Raw genomic sequence first — 26,813 nt, 5'->3', positions numbered from 1 at the left:
TTTATTGAATACACAAAAGTCAACTGTCAACTGTCAAATGTTGCAACCTTTTATAGGGGTAGTGTTTGAACTGTAACCAATCAACGGAGTCTATTTTCCCGCTTCTAGTTTATTGCATCCAATGATTGCACCTGAATCTCCCGCTCAAAACCCTGCTATAATGCAATCTGCTAATTCCCTTGTTAGCAACTATTTACATACACAACACTATGTTTATCAATCAAGTAAGAAGAATGGCTTGTAGGGTACTTACCACAAATGTGTAATGTTGTGCAGACTTGGCCACAAATTCTGATTTGCATTCTCCAATACAAAGGAGTGCAGGACCGGAGCTAATGTCAGGCTCAGCTTGCCCCATTTCACATACAATTCTGAAAATGTAAAATCCATAGTGAGTTCTATAATAAGAAAAAAATGCTATTATATATATGCACATTGTTCATCCATAATAGTATGGCTGATGCTCTCATCTGATGAATGAGCTAATTTTAGAGATTTCTTTCTTTTCTTTTTTTTGCTGTGCAATAATTTAACAGAAGAGAAAGTCAGAATTAGATATAATTATTGCAAGCTGTAAAGTTGAGTGCTAAGCAAAGCACAAATGGCAAACACATTATACTATTGAAAAGAAAGTGTGAAGACCCTGAAGTAATGGATGAGATCAATAATGGGAACAGCTCTCATTGTAGGTCGCAGTTTAATCAGCAACAGGCACACAAACTCTAATAAGATATGATAGACTTGTCACATTTGTCCACGTTAAAATGCTTTAATGGTGATGAGAGAATGAGTTAAATTGACATAAGGCAATAATATTTTGAGATAAACAGTAAATATGACATATTTGTAGAGAAAGAAAAGGTAATACATGAGCATTCAAACCAATTAACTGTGGTGTGAACATAAATGAATGGCCCTCTTCTCAGCTTCTCTTTGCATGCTCAATCAATACATGGGGAAAAAACGGGACTGTGGCCATCAGCATTAGCATCTATGCTTGAATGGCAGATAAATAAATAATATGATTATAGGTTCCTCCAAAATTTACATGTATGAAGGTAGGTCTTAAATATGTTCAATTGGACATGTTGTGTGGCTGGATTGTAGTTTTATATTGCCCAATAAGCTTGAAGCAACAGACATCACCATAATTGTACAAATTGAAGAGAAACATGGAAAGTGAATATGTGTTTCTGTTTCTTATGGGTTTCTTTGCTATTACGTTTTTCTCTTTCTGATGATGGTTAATTCAATGTGCTGTATGTCAACAGGAGACTTATGCTTTCAGACTCAAGGAACAAAAAAAAGAGGAATCCCAGCCCAGAGGGCATTCTAAATATTGTATATTTTAAATACGTATGTAGGAAGTGATAATATAAACCTGTTTGATTTAACAGATTGTAACCATTTTTCATGGTACAATTATTCACCTCAGCTCTTATTGGACAAAATGCCAAACAAAATCTGTACGATCATCTGTAATAGAGTAATTGCATTTTAGTCGTATAATCTTAATTTCTCTTCTAAAGCACCCAATTTCATTTTGAATGGAAAGTTCTCCTATATCAATCCAAAGAATAGACAAAAAATAAAATGCATACAGTACTTTTGGATTCTATACAAGACAATTCAACTATTCATCTTAGAATTAATTTTTATATTTATTGCTTTCTACTATAGATAGCCCTTAATTTAAACTAGTCATTTAGCAACTATTTGAAGTTACAACGACTGAAAAAAATGATTTAAAATTGGTCTTCACACTTGTAACCATCGCAGCATCCCCATGATCACTTGATAAAAAATTGGGTGGCAACTAGCTTGGCAAATGGCATGTAAGTATGATGGTTTTAACATTCTGGGGTCCTTACTGCCATGCAGAACCTTACTGGTCTGCTTCTAACAAGCAAAATTGATGGGGGTAGCCAGATTCTCTTAATGATGCATGAATCACTTAACAATTGCAATGATTCACTTAACATTCATGGCAAGAATGATTGTAAAAACAACCATGACTCACTTAATATCTGCCTTGCTTAGCAGCAGAAAACCTGGTCCCAATTGTGATCATAAGTCTTATTCAGTATTATATTATTCATTTAAAGTTTATACAAAGTTTATACTCAGTTTTGTGTGCTTACAACATTATCCTGAAGAAATCTGTTCTATTTTACCTTTGGAAAACAAGGCATAATAAGAGGCATTGTGTCAAAGATAGACAAAGAAGAAGACTTCCAGGGAAGAAATTGTGAACTGAGAACAGCTCTGCTAAAAGCAGAGTTGACAATCACTGCAAAATAAAAAGCTGTTGAATAGACCTTTGCAATTTCTATCTGGGCGAGCACTGGAGATGAACCACAAGGTTTCCATAAAATAAGTTCTTTTGAGAAGACTGCAAGACAGTAATCTTTAGCAAGTTTAGGGCTCTGGGAGATGAAGGAATAACTATCTTTTTGCTCAACCCATGGTTGGTACCTTCAAAAGAACAATGGCTTCACATACGTCTTTTTCAATCAATTTAGTGAATTTCTTGTCAACAGGTTTTCAACTATTAGAAACCTTTGGATTGACAAGTTTTATAACACTGGGTGAGTTTCTGTGAGGGATGGAGCCTACAGATTGGGTGGTGGTGTGTGTGATATGAAATGGTAGTTTCCCAGGAAGGAGAGAGAGCACATTCCAAGGAGGGGATTGAGACAGGAAGCAATACAACCAGGAGCTGAATTGGAGAAAGAAGATTTAGGATACCCACTCCCTAGAATTTCTCAGGATATATAGGTTAGTATTAAAGGTTTAGTCTGCCAAGATTCTGAAGTTTGATTGGCTTGATCTATTTCTTTCTAGGCCTGGCCTGATAATTTCAATCCTTAGAGAAAACAAAATTAAATACAAGTTTAAAGTTAAAAAAATATTTTCAATTAACAGTAAAAGGGTAATTAGATTTTAGAAAATCACAAATAGACTAAGGTAGTTTTGAAATATGATTTTGGAATTAATTATAAGAATCCTCCCAATGGGAAAATGCTTTTGTTTTGAATTCTGCTAAAATGATAATATTCAATGGTACAATCATATACTTAGAAATTCTTTAGTGTCCTAGATTCAGTTTATTTGCCCCTGAGATTTAAATTCATTCAGGCTGAACAGGTATTCCCTAGCCATGTTTTTTCATTAATTTTAAACTTTCTCTTTCTCTTGAGTAGTTGTGTTTTTTATTTGGTGCCTACTAACATTTTGCGATACTCATTAAGTAGCTGCTGGTAAATTTATTTATTTTCCTTGTTCCCTCCTTTCTTTTCCTTTTTATTTTGAACATTCCCAAACTTTTATTACAAACAAGACTTTCTTACTATTAGCACATTTTGCCAAACCAGGTTCACTCTGAGGATTAGACTTTCTAACACCATTTCTACAATTCTAGACTACTTTTCTCCTCTTTCCATTTCGTGTTTGTCTCCTTTTTGTTACCAGATCTCATTAAGCTTTTTGCACAGTCACACTGGGCTTCCTCTCTTAGTTTTTCCCCCCTTATTGAAATTGTTTGTACTTTTAGCGTATACTTTTGAAGGAGCTTTCTCTAATCTGAGGCTCCTTTCCTCAACAGTTTATCATACTATGGATGACAACTCTTTCATTTTCTGAAGGCACAATGATATAGCAATCTTACCTAACCTGGGTCCTTGCCAGTAACTCCTTTCAACTCCTAGTCTTGTCAGCAATGGTTACTCTTTTTAAAGTTCTGTAAAACAATATTTTTTTAATCCTTTACTATCTTTGAATAGTAACATCCACTGACTAGTATAAAATTAAAGATGGTACATTAATTCCTATGGAACATCTCATCTGAGACAGAAGCACTAATTCATGCCAGGCGAGAACCACAGGTAAGCCTGTTAGAAAATTGTGCTTTTGGAAAAGTCTAGGGGTCTGATTACTTTGTTAAGTGGCTCTTTACCAATATTAACCTAATTACCATTGACTGATAGCAAGGACAAAGTACAGTAAATCAATACTGTCTCAGAATCCAACCTGCTCACAGAATCCTTATAAGAGGCCTTTTATCTGGATTCAACTTGAAAAAGCAGCTGATCCTTGCTATTATCTGCCCAGGGTAAATGTTCTAATGATGTTAAGAATCTTTGAAAACTTGAGAGTACTAATTAGAGTTGTGATTATAAAATCAGGGTTTCCTAGTACGGTATCATCAAGAGAGGATAATTTTAATAATCTCCCTTTCTTCTAAAAATAAAATGAAACACTATGGCAAGTAAAGTATAATGGCTAAGTAGCCTATCCTTAGTCTGACTTATGATGGCATTAGTGCACAGCCTCAAGCTATTACAGTAATAATATTACTTTTCTCTTCTATATAATCTTTTATATGAGTATCAAAAGATACTTTATAAGCACCAGGATCCCCATACCACTCCAAGCAGTAATAACAAATAATAATAATAATAATAATAATAATAATAATAATAATAATAATAATAATAATAATAATAATAATGATGATGATGATGGTGATGGTGATGATGATGATGATGATGGAAGGGACCTTGGAGGTCATCTAGTCCAACCTCCTGCTCAGGTAGAAAACCCTATACCATTTCAGATATATGGCTGTCTGGTCTCTTCTTAAAAACTTCCAGTGTTGGAGCATTCCAGCTTCTGGAGGCAGGTTGTTCCATTGATTAATTGTTCTGTCAGGAAAGTTCTCAGTTGCTTCTCTCTTTGGTTAGTTTCCATCCATTGCTTCTTGTCTTGCCTTCAGGTGCTTTGGAGAATAGCTTGACTCCCTCTTCTTTGTGGCAACCCCTGAGATATTGGAACACTGCTATCATGCCACCCTAGTCCTTCTCTTCATTAAACTAGATATACCCAATTCCAGTAACCACTCCTTATATGTTTTAGCCTCCAGTCCCCTAATCATCTTTGTTACTCTTCTCTGCATTCTTTCTAGAGTCTCAACAACTTTTTTACATCGTGGTGACCAAAACTGGATGCAGTATTCCAAGTGTGGCCTTACCAAGGCATTGTAAAGTGGTATTAGTACCACTAATTCTATCCCTCTGTTAATGCAGCCTAGCACTGTGTTGGCTTTTTTGGCAGCTGCAGCACACTGCTGGCTCATATTTCATTTTGTTAGATAGTGCCCAATGTTCGAGTCTGTCCAGATCCTCCTGTATCTTAAGCCTATCTTCCTGCCAGCTTGGTGTCGTCTGCAAATTTGATGAGTTCCTCATCTATCCTTTCATCCAAATCATTGATGAAGATGTTGAAGAGCACTGGGCCCAGAACAAAGCCCTGGGGCACCCCACTACACACTTTCCTCCATGTAGATATAGTTCCATTGATCACACACTGAGTATGGCTGATCAGTCAGCTATGAATCCATCTGGTGATGATGCTATCTAACCCATATTTTTCTATCTTATCAAGTAGTAGCTTGTGGTCTACTTTATCAAATGCCTTATTGAAGTCCAAGTAAATTATATCTACAGCATTCCTCTGGTCCACTAATTTTGTCACTTGGTCAAAAAATGTAATAAGATTTGTCTGGCATGATCTGTTTTTGACAAACCCATGTTGGCTTATGGTAATGACTTTGTTTGCATCTAGGTGTTTGGTGATTCATTGCTTGATTATCTTTTTCAGAATCTTCCCAGGTATAGTTTCCTGGATCCATTTTTTCCCTTTTTTGAAGATGGGAACTACATCAGCTCTTTTCCAGTCCTCTGGTAGTTCCCCAGTGCTCCAGGATCTTTGAAAGATATAGTTCAGTGATCCTGAGATCACATCTGCCAGTTCCTTCAGAACCTTGGGGTGTAATCCATCTGGTCTCGGTGATTTGAACTCATCTAGGATGGACAAGTGCTCACTTACCATTTTCTTGCCTATCTTAACTTGTGTTTCTAATCTGTTTAGCTTTTCTGCTTTTTGAGAGGAGACAACCAAGATGGTTAGCAAATTTGTAATTTGCCTAAAATGAATTAGGAACAGAATCTCCCACAATTGTCATATGTATGCACTGCTTCCTCAAGTCAGAATCCATGAACTCATGTATTAAAATGTGAATATTTGGTAGCATTGACAGAAATGTGGCCTCCACCCACTTCACTTATGTTTTTAGGCAGAAGGCAACTGAAAACAAATCTACGTTTTCTTCCTCCCATGACCTTATTTCTAGCTGTCCTGTAATTATTAGCATTTAGCAATGATATTTTCTTTAATATAGAATTGTTACCACATGAAATCTGTTACAGTAGACTAAAACTGATGTGAATTATTAGAAAGGACTCATCCAATTTAGAGTGCAAGTGGGTAAATCAAATTTAATACTCCTTATAAAGAGAACATTGACATTACTGATGACTGGAAAAGGCCAGGATTTTCTCTCAAAGGTTGGAATTGTGCTTGGTTAGCCATGTACATGGAGAAACATTTAAAAATAACTTTTCCAACTACAATTTTGAAGATCTGGAGTCAGTGATTTTATTACTGGTGCTTGCTGCTCCTAAATCTGTTGATTCTAATAGGAGTACATAGGTGACCTGAGATTAAAGCAGTTGAGCTAAATTGAGCTTCTGAGAACTACCAGAAAAAAAATCTTTCAGAGACAGACTACCCTGGTCCAGCCCAATCCAGCCCCACTGGAGCTGAGCAATCAATTTCATATCCTCCCCCAAAGGGATATCAAGTGTAAGGAAGGAAAATAGACCAGGCTTCCTCAAGAAAAAAAATGGTGTATGTTGGTGCATGTGGTGTTGGTAGGGAAAATGATACACTTCTCAGAGAAATGGATGCAATCTCCCAGGAACAAAGATCACAGATGTGACTAAGAGGTTTACTAAAATAATCAAATCCACAGATTATTATCCCTTTCTCCTCTTTCATTGTAGGGAAGAATGATCCAACAAAGTGCCTTAGTGCCTTTGGAAGTTGCCAAGAAAACAAGATGGGACAGACTGCCTAGAAAGAAGTTTCCGTAGAAGAAAACAGAGATGGAAGCAGTGCAGAGTCAATCCCTCAGTCCTCTGATGGAAAGAGAAGGGAAGTCCACTGTCCATTATGCTCTTGAGTGAAAAAGCCCCAGGAGCACTGGTTGAGAGGGTGTCATATTTGTCAAAAAAAAGTATAGCAATTGTAGCAGCACAATCAAATCTCTGTCCCTTTGTATATGAATGCAGTTTAAGAAATAGAGCTACAATGGGGCTGCAGTAAGCGCTACTGTGCTCTCTTCGACCTTCCCCTTGTCATAAATGTGATGTAAAAGGAAAGGCAGATTCCTATACATGGAATATAGCATAGCTACATTTGTCATTTTTACTTTCTAGAAGTACTTCTTTAATCTTTTTTCCCCTGTGAAACTGGTAGGATTGCATTTCAGAAAGTACCATGAATAAACCACTATAACAGGGGCCTCTTTGCTTATGAGTTGTTGCCAGAGCAGCAGTAAGCTACTACAGAACACACAATTATTCTGTAGAAAACTCTGCCATACCATTCTGTGATGGCTACCATTATAAATAGCTCTTAGGAGATTTAACATTGACCATAAGAAATATCTCTGTTGGCCTTTAGAAATATAAACACAGAGTTTTTCTCTATTTACTGAGAGTACTTTCAGTGGCACTGTTTGACTCCACTTTAATTCCAAAGTTTCTCACAAATTAATCTGAAACTGACCTTCAGTTATCTTTTGTTCTGCTGGACTTGAAGATAGTGAACAGGCAAGAGAACCCTATGAACTCATCAGTTCTTCCTGCAACTGACTAATAGGAGTGTTCGAAACAGAACTCAAGCAGAGCCTAGTCCTTTGAGCTTCAAAAGTCTCACACTCTCACCCCAGACAGTCTAAAAAGAATTGAATTGCATTCACAGTTTTGGAACATGTTGCAATAACAAAAACAATAAATAATTGTTACAGGAAGGTAAAGTTATATAAAATCATAGGATCATAGGGTTGTTTAGCTCAGAAGGTTCTACAAGTAGCCCTCAAGTTATCACTGGTTGCTTAGAAACCATTTGGAGTTACAACAGGTTCCTCCCCCAAAGGTACTTATGATCCAGTTCTGAAGTTCTGAGTGGTGTCCCCCCGACAGTCACAACTGGCCACATTTATGACCGCAGCATACTGTGCCATGTGAATCAATTTATGTTTTTGCTGAGAATCAGTGTTTACTTCCAGTTTTCAGCAAAAATGCTCTATAATGAACAATAGGTTTGCTTAACAAACATGGCATTCACTTATTGACTGTATTTGTTTAACAACCACAGGCTCCATTAGTCATAGGTTGAGGATTACCTATATTCTGCTAACTGTGAATGCCCTCCCAACTACTTACTAACCCTTCCCTCCTTACACTCTGCATGTTGCGATGATCTCCTGCTTCCTGTTACTGCTAGTTTTTGTACCTTCTGCCTTCTTTCCTGCATAATCTGAATACTCTAAAACTAGGCAAGCACAAGAAGAGGAACACAATAAATATTGCAAGCAATGACAAAAGCTGCTGCAAAGATTCAGGAGAGAAAATTATTCTGTTGCAATAACCATCACTGACAGACATAGAAACGATGCTTACTGCATCCTAGGATCCTATGACTGTCACCTGCCTGGAAAATGCCTGACCTGTATTTAACCATGTTATTGCTGTCCTTAGATCAGGACTTCAATAGGTTTTGTGCTATTCTGTTTTCTTTATGTAGCTGACACAGAGACAATTGCTGAAACATTATTGTAAAAGTGTAAATGGGCACGTCTAGGAGATATTTACTTAATGCTCAGGAAAGGAAAATGTAGACAAAACAGCTCAAATATGAAGCACAGAAAGGACCCTTGTGTAATTTTTTTCAGGCTCAAATTTCAGAGCCCACCAGCAAGAAAGGAGAGAAAACTGTTGAACCATCTCATACAGTCATTTTGAAAAAGGAAACACACCTCTGGAAGGGCAGGATGGTTAGGATATTTCCTCTCAGCATACAGATGATAAACTGAGAGCAATATTTGCAGGGCACAAAAAGAAAGGAAATAGAATTTCAAAAATAAAACCAAGGGAGGTGTGTCTCTGTAAAAAAGACAAAAGAATCTCACTAAAAATATATAACAGTAATTGTATGTAGGTTCTGTATCCAGTTTGTTTATACTAGATACATCTTTTCCTTTGGTTCAGATTCAGCAGGAATTCTATTTTGCAGAAACCCAACTGCAAAAGTTAGGAAAAGATCAGTCCTAAAGTGGTGCTGTAAAGGGCACCCAAATTCCGGAAATTGGCCCCAATCAACTGTACATTTTCTGTGTGATGTTCCTCATTTCTTCTACCTCATGCATCTAATAAAATGGATTTTAGTTGCTTTTGCTATGTACACATAGACTTTACAGTTCCACAAGTCCTTCATTTCTTTTTGCCATCAGAGACTAACCCGACTATGCTTCTGCTAATGCTTTTAGTCAATGGCTCAACGTTGTCTTTCTTTTCTTTCCTGCATGGGTGAGCACGATTCTCCTTTCAATACACTCACTCCCCCTTCCTCTCCTCCCCCCATGGAAAATCTGCAAAAACAAAATAAGCAGCAAATACAGGGATACGTGTCACTGGGGAAGGGGTTATTTTCCTGTCCTTTGTTACATGCCTGTTTTCTAATTTTTAGCTGACATTTTTCTTAGGGAAATAAATGAATTGACTCCTGGAGAGGCCTATTTGGATTAAACTGCTGTCACTGCCTTGCATGCTTAACAAATGGATGCCTGCATCTGGCAGCATGGCTGGATGCATTCCAACTGGAGTGGGTAAGATAATGAATGTAAACCTGCAAGGTTGCTCCGAAGGAAAGTGGCTTAGCAAAACAGGAGGCCAAACTTTGGTGGAAAACAAAATTTATTTATGTATTTATTTATTGATGGGATTTATATCCCGCCCTATCTCCCGAAGGACTCAGGGCGGCTAACAACAAACATACAGTATAATAAGTACAGAAATCAAGATAAAAATAAAATTGAAATCATCTGTGCAATAAATTAAAATTAAAGAATTAAAAAATAAATTAAAAATTCTAAATATAAATTAATTAAAATGCCTGTCAGTCCAGGCTTAATAAATAAACATTTTAAAGGGTCATTTAACCCTTGAGCTAAAAATCTAGTTTGTTCACTCTGAGATGGCCTAACCTTGATCACTGGGATGCCACTGAATTTTTATTAGTTGAGAATCTGGCTTGACAAGTACAGGGTTCTCACTGTACAGTGCAGTGGAATAAGAAAGAGGGAAATATCAGGCATTTAGAACCATCTGAATCGTTGGGCTGGAAGCTGCCTTCAGAAGTCATTCGGGAACTGATTAATCAAGGGTTAATTAAGCATAAACTATTAGTAACATATGCTTCCTCTACCCAACAATGTGCCTTATGGGTCATGTTGGCACTATGAAAAGAGGCTGAGGATTGTTAAGGATGTCTAGAAGCAAGAAAAAGAAGTAGAATGCCGCCAGGAAAATAGTGGCCCCATTTCAAAATGCTCATGCACACTGAGAACACATCAGGCAGAATGCAGTAAACTAGAACAGTAAATTAGTTTTAATATACGGTCAAAGACATGGGAAATTTCAGGCACACATTGCTACACAAAGCAATGGGGCTGTTGGAAAAGTATACTGAAAGATAAACTGAAAGATAAAAAGGACAAGTATAAGAAGTGAAAAGAGGGGCACATAAATAAGGCAGAATATCAGCAAACAGCCCGTGCCTGCAAAGATGAAGTGAGGGAAGCTAAGGCTCAAAATGAACTAAGGCTTGCGACCAAAGTCAAAAATAACAAAAGAAGCTTCTTTCAACATATAAGAAACAAGAAAAAAGTTAAGGAAATGATTGGTCCATTAGTGGGGGAAAGTGGCAAGAAGGTGACAAGCAACAGGGAGAAAGCAGAACTATTTAACTCATTTTTTGCATCTGTCTTTACACAAAGGGAAAAAACAGTCCAACCTACCAAAACCAGTGCCATAAAAAACAGAATAGAAACGCAAGTTAAGATAGGCAAGAAAATGGTAAGTGAGCACCTGTCCAGCCTAGACAAGTTCAAATCACCAGGACCAGATGGATTACACCCCAAGGTTCTCAAGGAACTGGCAGACGTGATCTCAGAACCACTGAACTATATTTTTCAAAGATCCTGGAGCACTGGGGAACTACCAGAGGACTGGAAGAGAGCTGATGTAGTTCCCATATTCAAAAAAGGGAAAAAATTAGATCCAGGAAACTACAGACCTATCAGCCTGACCTCATTACCTGGGAAGATTCTAGAAAAGATAATCAAACAACAAATCAGTGAACACCTTGATGCGAACAAAGTTATCACTAAAAGCCAACATGGGTTTGTCAAAAACAGATCATGCCAGACAAATCTTATTGCATTCTTCGACCAAGTGACAAAATACGTTCTTGTAGTTATTTTGACTGTGACTATGATAAAGTGATGGATTAGCAGGCTGAAAACATGCAGGAACAAATGGTTCCATTAAACCAATTGCCTGGTTTGCCAGTTTCTTGGCCAACAAGGCACCTGCCTTATCTATGGAGTTTCCAGTGTCTTGATACCTACATCACATTTCTTTTCTTCAGATTGGAGGACATGACCAAGTATCTGTTTTTTATTCTAGTTAGTAACAGCAAAATTAAATAAGTATTGAAAGTTAATTGATTTGGATTTGAAGGGCAGAAGAAGAGGCTGAGAACAGGCTGCTGCCCAGGGCACTGACGTTATGGGAATCACAACATATCCTGAAGCCTCAGTATAGACTTTAGATCAGTCATTGCAGGACTAATCTGACAAACTGTTGTGTGAATTGTCTCCTTAACTCTGAAGAAAAAACATAGCTTTCTCCACACCCAGAATCTCCTTTAGGTGTTCTAAGTAATTTTAAAGAGAAAGATAGTTCTTCTCAAAGTTTACTAAGAATTGCAGGTGTTGCAAAGATGTCAAATTGCCTACATATCTCTCAATCCATATTAGTAAACAATCAAAATACTATCCCAATAATGATATGTGACCCTCTTGACTCTGAACATAGCCCATCATCATCAAATCCAGGTTGCAGAAGGTAAACTGTATAGCATGAAATCTTTGTGTTAGAAACAGTGTTTTATTTATTTATTTTTTTATTTTTATTTATTTTATTACATTTATATACTGCCCTTTCCCTGAGGACTCAGGGCGGTTTACAGGGAATTAAAAACCAAAAATACAAAAGTTAAAACCAGTTTAAAAAAGATTAAGTTTAACCCTGTGCAACTAAAACCCCAATTAAAATAAATTAATCCTCAGCCTGGGCCAGAGAGCTCGAAGAGCCAGGTCTTCAGGCCCCGGCGGAATGAACGGAGGTCGGGGGCAGTCCTCAGCTCCACTGGCAGCTGGTTCCAGAGAGCAGGTGCCCCCACTGAGAAGGCCCTATCCCTGGGCGTTACCCGCCGGCAATCTCTTACTGGTGGGACCCTGTGCAGACCCTCCCTGTGGGAGTGCACTGGACGAAGGGCACTTGATGCTGGCAGCAGGTGTTCCCTCAAGTACCCCGGACCCAAGCCATGTAGGGCTTTATAGGTAATGACCAGCACCTTGAATTTCACCCGGAGGGCAACCGGAAGCCAATGCAGCTCACGGAGTAGAGGTGTTACATGGGAGTATCGGGAGACCCCCATTACAACTCGCGCAGCCGCATTCTGCACCAGTTGAAGCCTCCGTGTGGTCCTCAAGGGCAGCCCCATGTAGAGAGCGTTGCAGTAGTCCAAACGGGAGGTCACGAGCGCATGAGTAACTGTGCGTAGGGCATCTCGGTCCAGATAGGGATGCAACTGGCGCACCAGGCGAACCTGGGCAAAAGCCCCCCTGGTCACGGCTCCTATGTGGTCTTCAAAATTGAGTCGTAAGTCCAGGAGGATGCCCAACTTGCGAGCCCTATCAATGGGGGGTAACACCTCACCCCCCATCGTTAGAGATGGAATAGTCTGGTTGACCCGACATGCCGATATGCACAGCCACTCAGTCTTGGCGGGATTGAGATGAAGCCTGTTTCTCCCCATCCAGACCTGGACCGCCTCCAGGCACCGGGACATCACGGCGAGGGCATCATTGGGTTGGTTCGGGGTGGAAAGAAAAAGTTGGGTATCATCAGCGTACTGATGATACCCCACCCCGAAACCACGAATGATCTCGCCCAGTGGCTTCATATAGATGTTGAACAGGAGGGGTGAGAGAACCGACCCCTGAGGAACTCCACAAATGAGAGGCCTCGGGGCGGATCTCTGCCCTCCCGTCAACACCGACTACGAGCGGCCCAGGAGATAGGAGGAGAACCACCGTAAAACGGTGCCTCCCACTCCCAACCCCCTTAGACGCCGCAGCAGGATACCATGGTCAATAGTATCGAAAGCCGCTGAGAGATCTAATAGGACCAGGACAGAGGAGCAACCCCTGTCCCTAGCCCTCCAGAGATCATTCACCAGCGTGACCAATGCCGTCTCTGTGCTGTGTCCGGGTCTGAAACCCGATTTGTATGGGTCCAGATAATCAGTTTCATCCAGGAACAGAGGAAGCTGATGCGCCACCACACTCTCAACAACCTTCGCCAAAAAGCGAAGGTTGGAGACTGGACGATAGTTATTTAAAACAGCCGGGTCCAAAGCAGGCTTCTTGAGGAGGGGTCTCACCACCGCCTCCTTCAAGGCGGCAGGGAAGACACCCTCCTTCAAAGAAGCAGTTATTACTGCATGGAACCAGCCTCATGTCCCCTCCCGGGCCGCATAAGCTAGCCAGGAGGGGCATGGATCCAACAAACAGGTGGTGGTGCTTAGTCTCCCCATGATCCTGTCCACATCATCAGGGGAAACAGGGTCGAACTCAGTCCAGATAACATGCTCAAGACCGCCCGATTCCTCCACATCAGACTCTGCCCAGTCAGAGTCCAGACCGGTCCGGATCTGAGCGATTTTGTCCACCAGATGATGACTAAACTCCTCGGCTCGTCCCCGCAAGGGATCCTCCCTCACCTCCTGGTTAAGGAGGGAGCGAGTTACCCTAAACAGGGCGGCCGGGCGATAATCTGCGGACGCGATAAGGGCAGCAAAGTAGTTAGACTTCGCCGTCCTTATCGCCGCAAGATAACACCTTATAAAGGTTCTTAACTGCAATCGGTCAGATTTTGCCAATGAAGGAGAATATTTGTAGCTCAGGGTTGAAATGAGGGGTCTTTGGTGGTCTCTGAGCTTGCTTGTTTTCTTGCAGATGTTTCATTACCCTAATTAGAGTAACCTCATCAGTGCTAGTAAGGAGTGCTGTTTGCTGTCAGTTTATATTCTGGTGTCTTGCCTGTCTGTGTGGGTGGGTAGGGTCTTAGGGATTCTTTGGTGGGGCTGTTTATTAATGGCAAATTTGGCAATTTGCTGATTGGATATTGTTTACTTGATTGTTGGTCTGAAATTGACCTTGGAGTTAATCTATGCTGATCTGACTGCTGATTACGGTGAAGATGTGCTGGGATCTTTTTCTCTTTTGGGCTAGTTGATTGTCTTTTTTGCATAGGCTATAGATGTTGTTAATGTCTATGTGTCTATTGATGGCTGATTTGTCAGAGTGACAGGCTTCCCTGGCATTTTTGGATTTGGCCAGGTCTAGGATTGTCACATTTTCCCAACTAACCTGAAACTATAAGGCTTCGTTCTTGTCTCTAGCTTAGCTGTATTTGACACTGTTCTTTTTTCTTTCAAATTAAGTACTTCAAAAGTCTTGATTAATGATTGATAGTGTAGAAAATCATAAAGTGCCTGAGAAGGCTCTCTTTCCTACTATCCTCTGAGTGTTTTGGCGTCCTTCCGTATTCTTACAATGATACCTCCAGACTTAAGGCAGCCATGCTAAGGACCCTGAGAGACTAAAATATCTTCTGAAAAACAGCTTGATCTTTGTTAATAATAATAATAAAATCACCCTTTAGTCTTAGAATTATCAATTATGTTTAACATTATTGAAAATCTCCAGAAAAGGAAATATGGCAATGAGGAAAATTACTCCATAGTTTTTTTGGGAATCATCTGAGTCAACTTTGGGACAGGGATTAACTTCTAATATTTTTCAGACTTTTTTAAAAGAACAGTAAAATCAGCTTTTTTTCTTCACCAGCCAATTACATCTCTCCCTTCTGTTTGAAGATGTGGGAGGCAAGAATATCAGAAGAGCCTGACAAGAAAGAGATGCACTGAGTAGGCCAATATTGTGAAAGGTCACCTTTCTTGTTTTTTTCTTGGTAGTTGAGTAGCCAGGGGAGTGATTCTGCTCAGATTATTAGGGTTGGGAGAGGAGTACCAGGAAGCTGGACAAGAGCCAGCCTTTTCATCCAGGAGCACATGTTGGTTGTAAAGCCAAAGGAGAAAAAAATGGGCACCAGAAGCTCAATCAACTTTTGAAATCTTCCCAAATTATGGAAAACAATTATGACAGCTGAGAATACCAGATGGAGTTTTCGTTCCCTACCCAATTACATAATTCCAGATCGAACAAGATGCCATTAGCCACAACATAATGCCCTAAAATGAATAAAGTTAACCTATTTGATATTAAAATCTATTTTCTTTGGTACAAATTAAAGTGTGCATATTTTCTGTTACTCGTCCCAGCTTCTGCCAACCTAGCAGTTCGAAAGCACATAAAAATGCAAGTAGAAAAATAGGGACCACTACGGTGGGAAGGTAACAGCGTTCCATCCACCTTTGGCGTCTAGTCATGCCGGCCACATGACCATGGAGACGTCCTCGGACAAGCGCTGGCTCTTCAGCTTTGAAACAGAGATGAGCACCGGCCCCTAGAGTCGGAAACGACTAGCACGCATGTGCGGGGGAACCTTTATCTTTACCTATTTTCATCTTAGGAAATGTTAAAAATGATACCTCTTTTAGGCCTTTTCCATTCATATACAGTATGTTGTATAAAAGCATGTGATTTTCCCAGTAACATCTCCCTTATAACAAAGATAGCTGAAGGAAATATATAACTGCACAGGAAGAATGGGGTTGCTGAAGTCTGTTTCTAGTTTATTGTTATAGTTATATATGATATATATTTATAGTAACCAATGAAACTGTGACATAATAACTAATGTATTTTGCAAGTGTTAATAAAAATCCAATTACATGGTTAGCGGTTCTGGTCCTGCAGAGAGATCCAGTGGCCATTGCTCTTACAAGGAACCTTCTCTATATCTGTTGGCTTTCTATTATTAGATAAAGAAATGTTTTCCACAATAATAGGTAATGAAAAGACCACTTTTTTACTATATCTGCCCAGTGTTCTGGCCCCTTGATACCCAGAGCAATGGAGAAAATTCTGGTTGTGTCTGAAGGAGACACATAGAATTTCTCTGCAGAGTCATCTTTAAATGAAATCTCCTGAGCTGAGAAAGAAAAAGATATATAATGTTGGATTCCACTCATTTCTTTTGTATCTCTGAATTCAGAGTTTATGTGGTGTACTAAAATACCAGAGATCTTCTAATGCAATGGCTAAAGTTAGATTGGTTCTGTTCTCAGTAATTTCTCTACTGAAACTAGCCAGTAGAGCAAAGGCAAAAATTTTGTGAAGCAAGCTAGACATAATTGGAATTGGACAATGGCTGCTTTCTCATAGTAAGGATTAATCAAAATCACACCAAGGAATCCAGTTAATTGAAAAATAATATTTTATCATAATGATTTATGTAGTCTTACAACTTTATTTATATAAATTAGTGTTTGAAATTTAAGAATGACAATCACAATATTCTTAGAACTGGTCTATTCAGTTGAACTTTTGCCTTTATTCTTAGGTAAAACATTATTTATATTAAGTACTGTTATTTGTTTATCTGCTCACATAGAGACCACACAGGAGGAGGAAAGAGTATTACAGTACTAAAGGTGGGATACAAAGAAATAAACAAACAAATAAACTTACTGTTCAGCAATAATGTACTGGTCCTCTAGTGGAACACATTCCACACCAGCTACTTGTACATTATGGGCTATCTCAGAGAAATCCAGGCCCAGGTTAACACCACGAATTGTGACTCGTGTTCCTCCTTCTGGTGGACCTGACAGTGTTAGGATCTGGGAAAGTAAGAAGAACAAGCATTGACAATGGAAACAAACTTTGGCTTTATAAAACAAGAAAATTGGTGAGAAAAATATAATGGTTCTACAAATGGTTCTGAGAAAGATCTAGATTCTTTTTTAAAAAAAAATTATTAAGTTATAAAGAGAACATAATAATTAATTAAATAATTAATCAGCTTCCAATTTCTTCTGTTCCAAATATAAATATGGTTACAAAATTGTCTCTTATTCTATGATTACAAAAGAACTCACTTGTTTCTATTATCCATTTTTTTCTAATAATCAGAATCATAAGAGCATTTTTTCTGTTCCATGCAAAATTCTAAAAGGAATCCGTTATAAATGTAGATATTATCTTTTCTCTGATCAAGAAAGTTAATTATGCCAAGTCTCAAGCTTCATCATTTTTGCCAGTCATTCCTCCATTGTGGACAGTGTAGAACTTTGGTGTATTACTACTATGTGGATAATTTGGGACAGCCCCATAGCTGACATAGCCACAAACTCTGGAGCCAGCTCAGCCGTGGAGTCGAGAAGCTCAGGCAGGGAAGTCACTACAAAGCAGGGAGGCTGGTACAATAGCACCAGTCCCACCTGAGCCCTACTGGTGCTCAATTTAAGAAACAGCATATCCGGTAAGATAAATAGAATGTCCCCTGGATACCTCTCTTGTCTCTTGTATAATCACCACTATTCCACCTCCCCTATCTTGAAGTCTTAGTTGATGCCAAACCTGAAAACTGGCTGGGCAAATCTCAGAGAGCAGCACTCCACCCTCCTGTTCCAGCGAAATCTCTATGAAACACAGATTGGCCTTCTCTTTAGCAATTAAATCATTAATACGAGTAGCCTTATTACAGACCAATATAGTGTTAGAGATCAATATAGTGTTACAATTACAAACCAATACTATGTTCAACAGTAATGGGGCCTAGCCTGGGCCTGGGGCCTAGCCTGGGCCTGGGGCCTGAGGTATATATAGTCCAGGAGATTGGTATGTGTCACAGGAATAACATACCTGTGCTTCAGCCCTGTGACTTGATCACTTTAGTCTTTAAAATCTTCTGAATTAATTGTATGTATCTATATACATTTTTTTACACATCCAAGAGACACCTGGCTTCCAATTCTTCTGATCTCATCCCCCTGATTAGTATACTAGTTCAAAATCTCTTTTCTCAGGAATGTAATATGGGAGAATTTATGAAGTCATAATGAATAGCTTGAATAATGAATATGTCTAGAGGTAGCTACGGCTGAGATAACACATTTCTGCTGTACGGTTCTGGTCTAAGTGCTTTGTTGAAACAATATATTCAGCCTAGGCTTGTGAATATAGGATGTCATATACAGTGGTTTAGTGATTGCTTTTGAAGTGTAGAATCTCTGCATGACATATATAGCCATATACATGTCTCACAGAATACCAGTAGATTGTACAGCATCCAGTTTATTAACAATACAGTTCATATACATACTTAAAATATATCTAATAAGAAGAACATTGAAAAGTGTTCATCTAAATAGTGAGGATCACTATGGGAAGATGTGTTTAATGAGGCAATACACAATACGCTTGGAAATGAAGCATTAAATGGCACTTAATATGCAATGAAGTGTGAGTTGCCCAAGAAATCTGCAGCATTTCCAAGTACAGTAATTTGAACATCAGCACATATGAATATGCTCTCTGAACATTTCAGGAGCAGAAATAATTTAATGGTCTGTGACTATAAAACATCAACGCTGGCAATACTGTTACTGGGATAAGACAAAATGAGAAAGCAAGCTTTTGAGCTCTCCAGAACTTTCATTAAACAGCAGGTTAAGCAATAAGGAAAGGAAACCAAAAGCAGGAAGAAAGATTTAATTCAAACTATCATTAGCTTCAGTGTTTTCTCCCTTTTTTATCGAATGAATAGAAGTCTCAGGTAAAATGCAAAATATTTGAATATTGTATACAAACCTATACAATTCTAGGATTAGGCAAACCGCATATATAAACAAAAGGATGAAGACGGTTTAGGCATATTGAATTTGAAACATTATTGTAATGCCTTTCAACTAAGATATTTAATATCATTAGAAATTAACATGTCAAAAGGAAGTTAACCTAAGTACTCCGGTTATAGTAATAGTATTCTCAAATCCATATTTGAGAGGAAAGCTGAACAGTTCACCTATTTGTTGATAAATGTTTGTAAGATATGAAAATAAGTTTAGTAAATACAAAAATAATATTTTGTACAATTAAAACTGTAGAATGAAAATCCTATTACTACTGTTATTAATGTTAAATATATATTAGGGAAAAGGATTAGTTACAAGTTTCCATTTGATTCCAAGGGAATAAAATTCAATAATTCCTTTATTAATGAAGTTGGTCTCATCAGTTATTAACATTTGAGGAATGGTATTGATATATTTCTTTAAAACAGAGAAATAACTTCAATATCCTGCAATATAGCATGATAGGTTATCTTGAACATCTGAAACAATTCTGGAAAGATAATTTGAAATTGAAATACTTGATGTCAGAAAATTCTATTTAAACCAATTTTAATAAGTAATTAAGAATTGGCCATAAAAATAATCATTATATGGTGTTTCATTTTGACAAATTATGCTACAAACTGTAACATTTCTAGATTGTATTAGTGGGGTTGCAATTGGTATATATCTCATTGGTGGAAATGTCCTGTTATTAAAAATAAATTAGTATATTGCTTTTAAAAAGACAACAAACCATGATAGAGACATTCACTTAGTTTGTTGGGGTGGAGGGGTGAAAATATTTATGAAAAACTAAGTAAATTTAATTTTAATTAAGACAATTAATTAATTGCTTTGTTTGAAGAATCAATACAATAGAGAACCTTGGTGAAACCCCCATCACAATTAAGAATGAATTTATTCTTTATTATTTTTTCTTGATTAACTCTTCATTTCTACTAATGTTGGCTCAATTATAAGAAAGAATGTAGAAGATAGCAGAATATCAAGGAGCTGCTACAGAAAGAATCAAATAATTGTTAATCCCCATTTTGAAAATATAAAATCCAGCAATGTGCATAATTTAGCTTCTCCTTTAAAAGGACTGCTTGACTCTAGATTTAGGAACATTTTAAATGGATCATCTTGGCTTCTCTCCTCTTTTTTCCCTATAAAAATAAAAAGAACTCCCATCACTGAAAGAATTCTAATGAGAAATGAGTTTCATGCATATTTAATTATAATTCACACTAATGAAATCACTACATTTAATAGATTAAAAACAAACCTGAATGTTCACATCAAAATCCCACTGTTTGAGACTGCTGCATACTAAAGGCCTAAATACCTTCAATTCTTTATTGCTTTCTAAGTTTTATTCTTTTTTAAAATATTGCCTTAAACATTGTGATAGTTACATATTTAAATTTTCTTCCACATTTACTGAGGTGATAGTTATTTATTACGAAAGGAAAACTGAGAATCTCACATTTTTAGCACACAGTATTTAAAACAATGCTTTAAAAAAGTAAAGAGAATCAGTTTGGTCTAGGGCAGGGGTAGGCAACCTCGGCTCTTTTATGACTCATGGACTTCAATTACCAGAATTCCTGAGCCAGCTGGCTCAGGAATTCTGGTAGTTGAAGTCCATGAGTCATAAAAGAGCCACGGTTGCCTACCCCTGGTCTAGGGGTTAAGGCACTAGGCTACAAAGCAGGAGACAATGAGTTCTAATCCTGCCTTAGGCATGAAAGCCACCTGGGTGACTTTGGGCCAACCACCCTTTCTCAGCCAAACCCAATTCACAAGCTTGTTGTTCTGGGGAAAATAGGAGGAGGGGGCATTAGATATGTTCACTGCCTTGAGTTATTCATAAATATATTAAAGGTAAAATTGAAGGTAAACTTTTCAGGTACTGCATTTTCAGTAGAACATGCATTTGGATTCATGTTGCAGTAAGAAGATGTCTTACTTCTTACTGCATTATCTTGGAAATACTGGACATTGATACATTCTGTCTTCCATAGATACTCATCTCTTTCCTTTCATTCCTTCCCTTTATAGTGAGGTGTGAAATATCACCAAAAAGATTCATTTACTTCATTAGAGGTGCTCATTAAACACTTCTGATTCTAATACTCTATCTGCTACGCTGCAGGGTTCCACACATACCCAATATGTGATTTTTATTCATACTAAATATAGCACATTTGATTTATTTTCCAATACTCATTTTAATGGATCTATTTGTGTGTGTTATATAATCAAATTATTACTGAGAGGAAGAAGCAGTTGTTGGAGATATATGGTGTGTTTATTCACTTCCACAGGCTTATAAGAGAAGGCATTTACTTATATTATCCCACCCAGCATAGTGTAACCCAGGGGTGTCAAACTGCTGGCCCATGGCCGGTTTTATCATACCAAAGCTGTGCCCACCCCATTGCCGGCAATGCAAAGAGAGTCACAATATGTTGCGACATGTCACGTGACGAGTTTGACACCCGTGGTGTAACCTCACCACTGTAGCAGCACTATTCAAAATCATGTAAGAAGAGACAGAACATCTTTACTTCTTTCTATTCAGACTTGAATAATAAAATGGGCTAAGAACTTTAGTTGTAACATAAAGATGTTCATTGGGAAAGAATATGGATAAAGAGATTCAAATTTACATTGTGTAAATTATATATTATATAATCTTACATATTAATATAAGAGCTTTTTAAATAAAATAATGTATCATTGATACATGACAGCAGACAAATTATTTAGAGTGTATAAAGGTAAGTTTTTCTGGTACTTAAAAGGTGAAAAACAATGGACACATTTTACCATGCATGGTGGACTTATGAGAAAAAATGGAGACATATTTATATGATGATGCAAATAATGTTAAACAATATTAAGATGAAATTGGAGCTATTCTTACTGGGACTTATGATAATCAATTGGAAAAGATTTACAGAAGATTGATTTAATATATGGTAACATCAACAAGATGAATATATGGATAATAATGGAGAAACTCTAAAAAAGCCTAATGGAATGGAGTGTAAAACTGGCAAATTTAGCAAAAATGGCAAAACTGACTTATCTGATCAGGAATGAAACAAGGAATACTTTTATAGAAGCTTGGAAAACTTTTTTGTACTTCTTGCTGAAAATGGAAATGGTGATTTCTGAATCTGCTGATTGAAAACAAGGATTGAATATGGGACACAAAGGACGTCTGTAATGTAATCTTAAAAAGGAAGGATAACAGTTGGTTTTTTTTAGTTGCTGCAGAGAAGATTAGAAGTTACTTTATAACTGTATATATTTTTCTTTTTCTACATGCATTGGTTTTGTCCTTTTAAACTCTTTTTATAACTTTTCTTGATACATTTTCATGTTTATCTTTTATTTCTGTCAAAATAAAGAAGAAATGTTAGGTTAATCAACTACTTCATTTAATTTATATAGCAATCTACTTTGATCTCAGTCTAATAAACCATTATTTGGCTATAGATTTGAAGGTAATTTCTCAGCAACTGCATCAACTTCTTTCCTGCACAGATGCCTTACAATCAGATGTGTAAGTTTGTATAACACATTGTTTAAAGGCACTAACAGCAAACTCAACTCTCCTTTAAGCAACCACTAGACCCCAAACTGCATTTTATCATGAAATGTTTTCTTCTGTTCTTTCTACTATGAACTAAGTTCTAGCCCACTCTCAAGGCTAGAAGCAATAATATTAAATCCAGCATATGCATTCTGCTCCTTCAGCTTCTGAATCATGCCAGACAACCAAGAATTGTGGAGGCAGCTGCTATGCCTAGTATGGTGGAGCATAAGAAAACTTGTGGGAGGCTGCAGCTGGTGGCAGAACCTTCTGCTTAGAAATTAGGCTTCCTTTTTATAGACTTTTATAAAAAGGCAATAACCTTAAATGGCCTGACAGTTACTTTGGAGAACTTTATTAAGTTCCACTTTGGACAAACTCTGAATGTTAAATATCACATTTTATTAGGGAGCAAGGCAGCCACACCTTCTTAAATGTCTTTTTTAAGAACTAAAAGCTACCTATTCATAGTACATCTCTGAAATAGACATTTTAATTCCTAAATCTAGAAGAAGGTATCCAGTATTTATTACATTAAAAACAGAAGGACACTATTTACAGTATGCGTCCATAATTTCTGGTTCCACTGAGGGCTTGCAGTATAACTTGGATAAGGAGCCTTGGTGGAGCAGTGGGGTAATGCCTCCTTAAGTAACACCGGCTGCCTGCAATTAGTGCAGGTTCGCATCCCACCAGGCTCAAGGTTGACTCAGCCTTCCATCCTTCCGAGATAGGTAAAATGAGGACCCAGATTGTTGGGGGCAATAAGCTGACTTTGTAATAATACCACTGGGGGGGAGGGCGAAAGCCCTATTAAGCAGGCACATACATAGAATGAAGGCTATTGCTAAGCACATTGGTTTGTGCTTAAATTGTAAGCCGCCCTGAGTCTTCAGAGAAGGGCGGGATATAAATGGGATTAAAATAAAATAAATAAATAAATAAATGCTTTCTTAAAATTGGCCATCAGGTTCTAGAACAATCATAGCAATCTATTGACTCAACCCATTGGCACATAATGGTCTGGAATAAGCAATACTGCAATTTATCATGTTTTTAAAAAGTTTCAGCATGTAAACTAAGTCACAATCTTAATGTATTTGAATATTTGATGACAGTCCTTTTGTCAATCTGCTCAAGCAGCAGGTTTATGCAGATGCTGCTTGCTGGCAAAAAACATTAGCTTATCTTCTACCAAATGTGGAAGAATTTGTGACTGGCTACACCTATCATGGCAGTTATTTTCTAAAAACAAATCCCTTCCCCATGATTGCCATTTCATGAAAATGCTCACATGTCTTCTAATTCCAGATGTAGCCACCATGCATCTGAAATCTAAAATGAATGATGTGCTGCACTGACACAAGGAGGCAAATATCTCAGATTAGCTGTGAACACAGCCCAACCTAAACTTCTCTTTCCTGTGACTAAATTATAATCTTATTTGTTTTGTGAGTTCACTCTCTATTCCCACAATTGATCTCCAGTAATATTTGGAGATGAGCACCGGCCCCTAGAGTCGGAAACGACTAGCACGCATGTGCGGTGGAACCTTTACCTTTAATATTCTTCCAAAAATTTCTAAGTACTTTAAAATATAAGTTTCTTTGCTCTATTCCTTCCTCTCTAATGTGTCTTAACTTTTTTCTTTTTTCCATTTTTTTTCTTTTATTTCTCATTCCATTTATTTTAGAATTTGAAAGCCATATTACTTAGTATCAATCCCCATTTAAAGAGACAATTAATCATACACTTTCCATTTCATTTAGCCTTAGTTGTGTTCTAAAAACACTTATTTCATTCTCTTGTCTCTGCCTCAGTTCCCATTTTCTTTCATGAATTCAGCCTGGGGACTAAAAGCTTTAATCTATTCATCATGTAGTGTCAATTAGAGTCTGCGTTCTGTAGCTCACACTCTGTAGTGTGTCTTGTATCATTTTTCTCTGCAAAGCATCATGTGTCTACAAAAGACATAATACCAAAATCAAATTGCATTATATTATGCTATGCACTCTAAAGTTTGGTACTGTTAATGTTTACAGATCACCTATATGCAATGGTTCATGGTTCTTGACTTATTTTCCCTACAACAGTATGCTTATTGCTAAAGCAATTGCATGACAAATGGAAGTGTTTTGCCCTCTCTCAGTAAATCCACAGCTCGCCTTTTTCTTTTTCTCCTCTTTGAGAGGCTGTTCAAGTTTTTTTTTTTAAAAAAAAAACAAACAAACTGGAGATAACTAAACCTGACTACAGTGTCAAAGTCTGTGTGTTGCCTTTTTATTTTCTAAAAGTCTTGACCTGGAAAATATCCAAACCAGATATCCAATCTGACCTAGATTTAACTGCCACTAATTGAATAGTTCTGAAGGAACTGTGTCAAAATGTTGCTGCTGGGTTAGAACAGATGCATTCAATTAATTACAGCTGGAGAATTTTAGTCATAATAACTGAAGGTAGCAACATTTGAAAGATCCTTATTTGTATAGAGCCAATTAAATAAAAGTGGATCAGACCTGAATTCCAGGCAGCTGCCCTATCTACGAATACAGATCAGGACCCTAAACAAGCAAGCAAACTGCACTATTGAAGTTTAATAAATGTTGGTTATGTGGAGTCCTTGGTACTCTCTGAGTTTGGTTGTTTGCAGTTGCTTACCAAATGGAAACACCAGTGTTAGTGAATATAGGGTTTGCTTCCTGTTTACATACAATAACTTGCCCCACCAGTGTTGGTGTGCATGTGATTTTTTTTTCTCCTTAGTAGTACCTTGATTAGGGTATTTGTTGTCTGCATGATTGTTTGCTCCTTGGCATTTTATTGATTATGGTATTTGTTCGTCTGATTGATTGTTTGTCTCTTTAGCAGTTTCTTGATTAGGGTCATTTTTCTGTTTGTCTGCTGTTTTTATCCCTGCTTATCTGAGTGTTGGTTGCTGAAGAGGATGTGTTATTGTCTTTTTGTTTCCTTCTGAAATTTTTCTTGGCCCTTTTGAATGGTGTATAAATGTAGTTTATCTCTATGTGTCTATTGATGGAATGCCAAGCTTCCAGGAATTCTCTCGTGTTTTTGAATTTAACTTCATCTAGAATGCTCAGTTTCCCAGTTGCAACTATGATTGATTTTATCCATGTATTTGAAATTAAGGAGTTTTCAGAAATTGGTTATATAGAAATTCCCACTCCCCAAATAATACTGTATTTATGCTTTTTCAAAATAATTTGATCTATGAAAGTATAATTTGAGACTTTTTAAGGATCTATTGGTTTGAAGTAAACTCTCAAAATGATATAGCCTTTATTTTGTTCTCCCTTTATTTTTTATTAAAAAGCTTGAAGCTGTAAACAAAACTGAAATATGATTTAAGCTCTCTATGAACTCATGTTGGTACTTAATAAAAATAGGAACTGCATACAAGTAATCTGTGTTCCTACTCTCCACACCCCAAGTCCTGTTCTGCTACCTCATTTTGTCTGGGAGGGATGGGTGAAGAATGGGAGTATGTGCCAAGGATCACCCAAGGTGGGAAGGTCATTTCAGCTGCCCTAGCAGGCACGTATACTGGGCAGCAACAATATAGGAAGATACTGGAGGCAGATAGTTCAGTGACAATAGTAAAGGCATCAATTCATATTGCACGGGAGAAGGCAGTGGTAAAGCATTCCTGCATTTTTACCAAGAAAACTCACATTGATAGAGCATTTAAAACAATTGACATTACAGTGTCAGCTGATGGGCTACTGACACGCTATTGAGGAAGAACTGAGGATCTTTCAGTGTACCAATGATGTTTGGCAAGCCAGTTTATTGTAGTGGTTAAGGTACCAGTTAGAAACTGAAAGACTGCAAGTTATATTCTCACTTTAGGCATGAAATTAGCTGGGTAAACTTGAACCAGTCAAACTGAGCCCTAAGAAGGAGGCAATGACAAGCTACTTCTGAAATCTTTTCAAGCAAAGTACTTTAAAGTAAATCACCAGGAATCCAGGCTGACACATATACACAGTTATGTTCACGGTATGGCTAAATTTAGGATGTCTAGTTGCTATTGTTTCCATACAGGAAAATAAAATCTGAAGCTACAAAG

General features: G+C 37.6%; 1 protein-coding gene across 1 annotated transcript in view; it reads right to left on the bottom strand.

The window, feature by feature from the left end:
- The window catches only part of PLXNA2 (plexin A2), a gene marked incomplete at both ends in the record, with an annotated part of 410,248 nt that overhangs the window by 96,227 nt on the left and 287,208 nt on the right, over positions 1 to 26,813 (bottom strand). The window contains 2 exons of the mRNA XM_083358076.1: positions 254 to 371; positions 16,970 to 17,121. Coding sequence (XP_083214202.1) covers positions 254 to 371; positions 16,970 to 17,121 — 270 coding nt within the window. The remainder of the gene's footprint in view (positions 1 to 253; positions 372 to 16,969; positions 17,122 to 26,813) is intronic.

The sequence above is a fragment of the Vipera ursinii genome (genome assembly GCF_947247035.1).
Source record: "Vipera ursinii genome assembly, chromosome: 3".
Classification (NCBI taxonomy): domain Eukaryota; kingdom Metazoa; phylum Chordata; class Lepidosauria; order Squamata; family Viperidae; genus Vipera; species Vipera ursinii.
The sequence above is the reverse complement of the archived record's forward strand: the minus strand, read 5'-3'. Positions and strand labels throughout refer to the sequence as shown.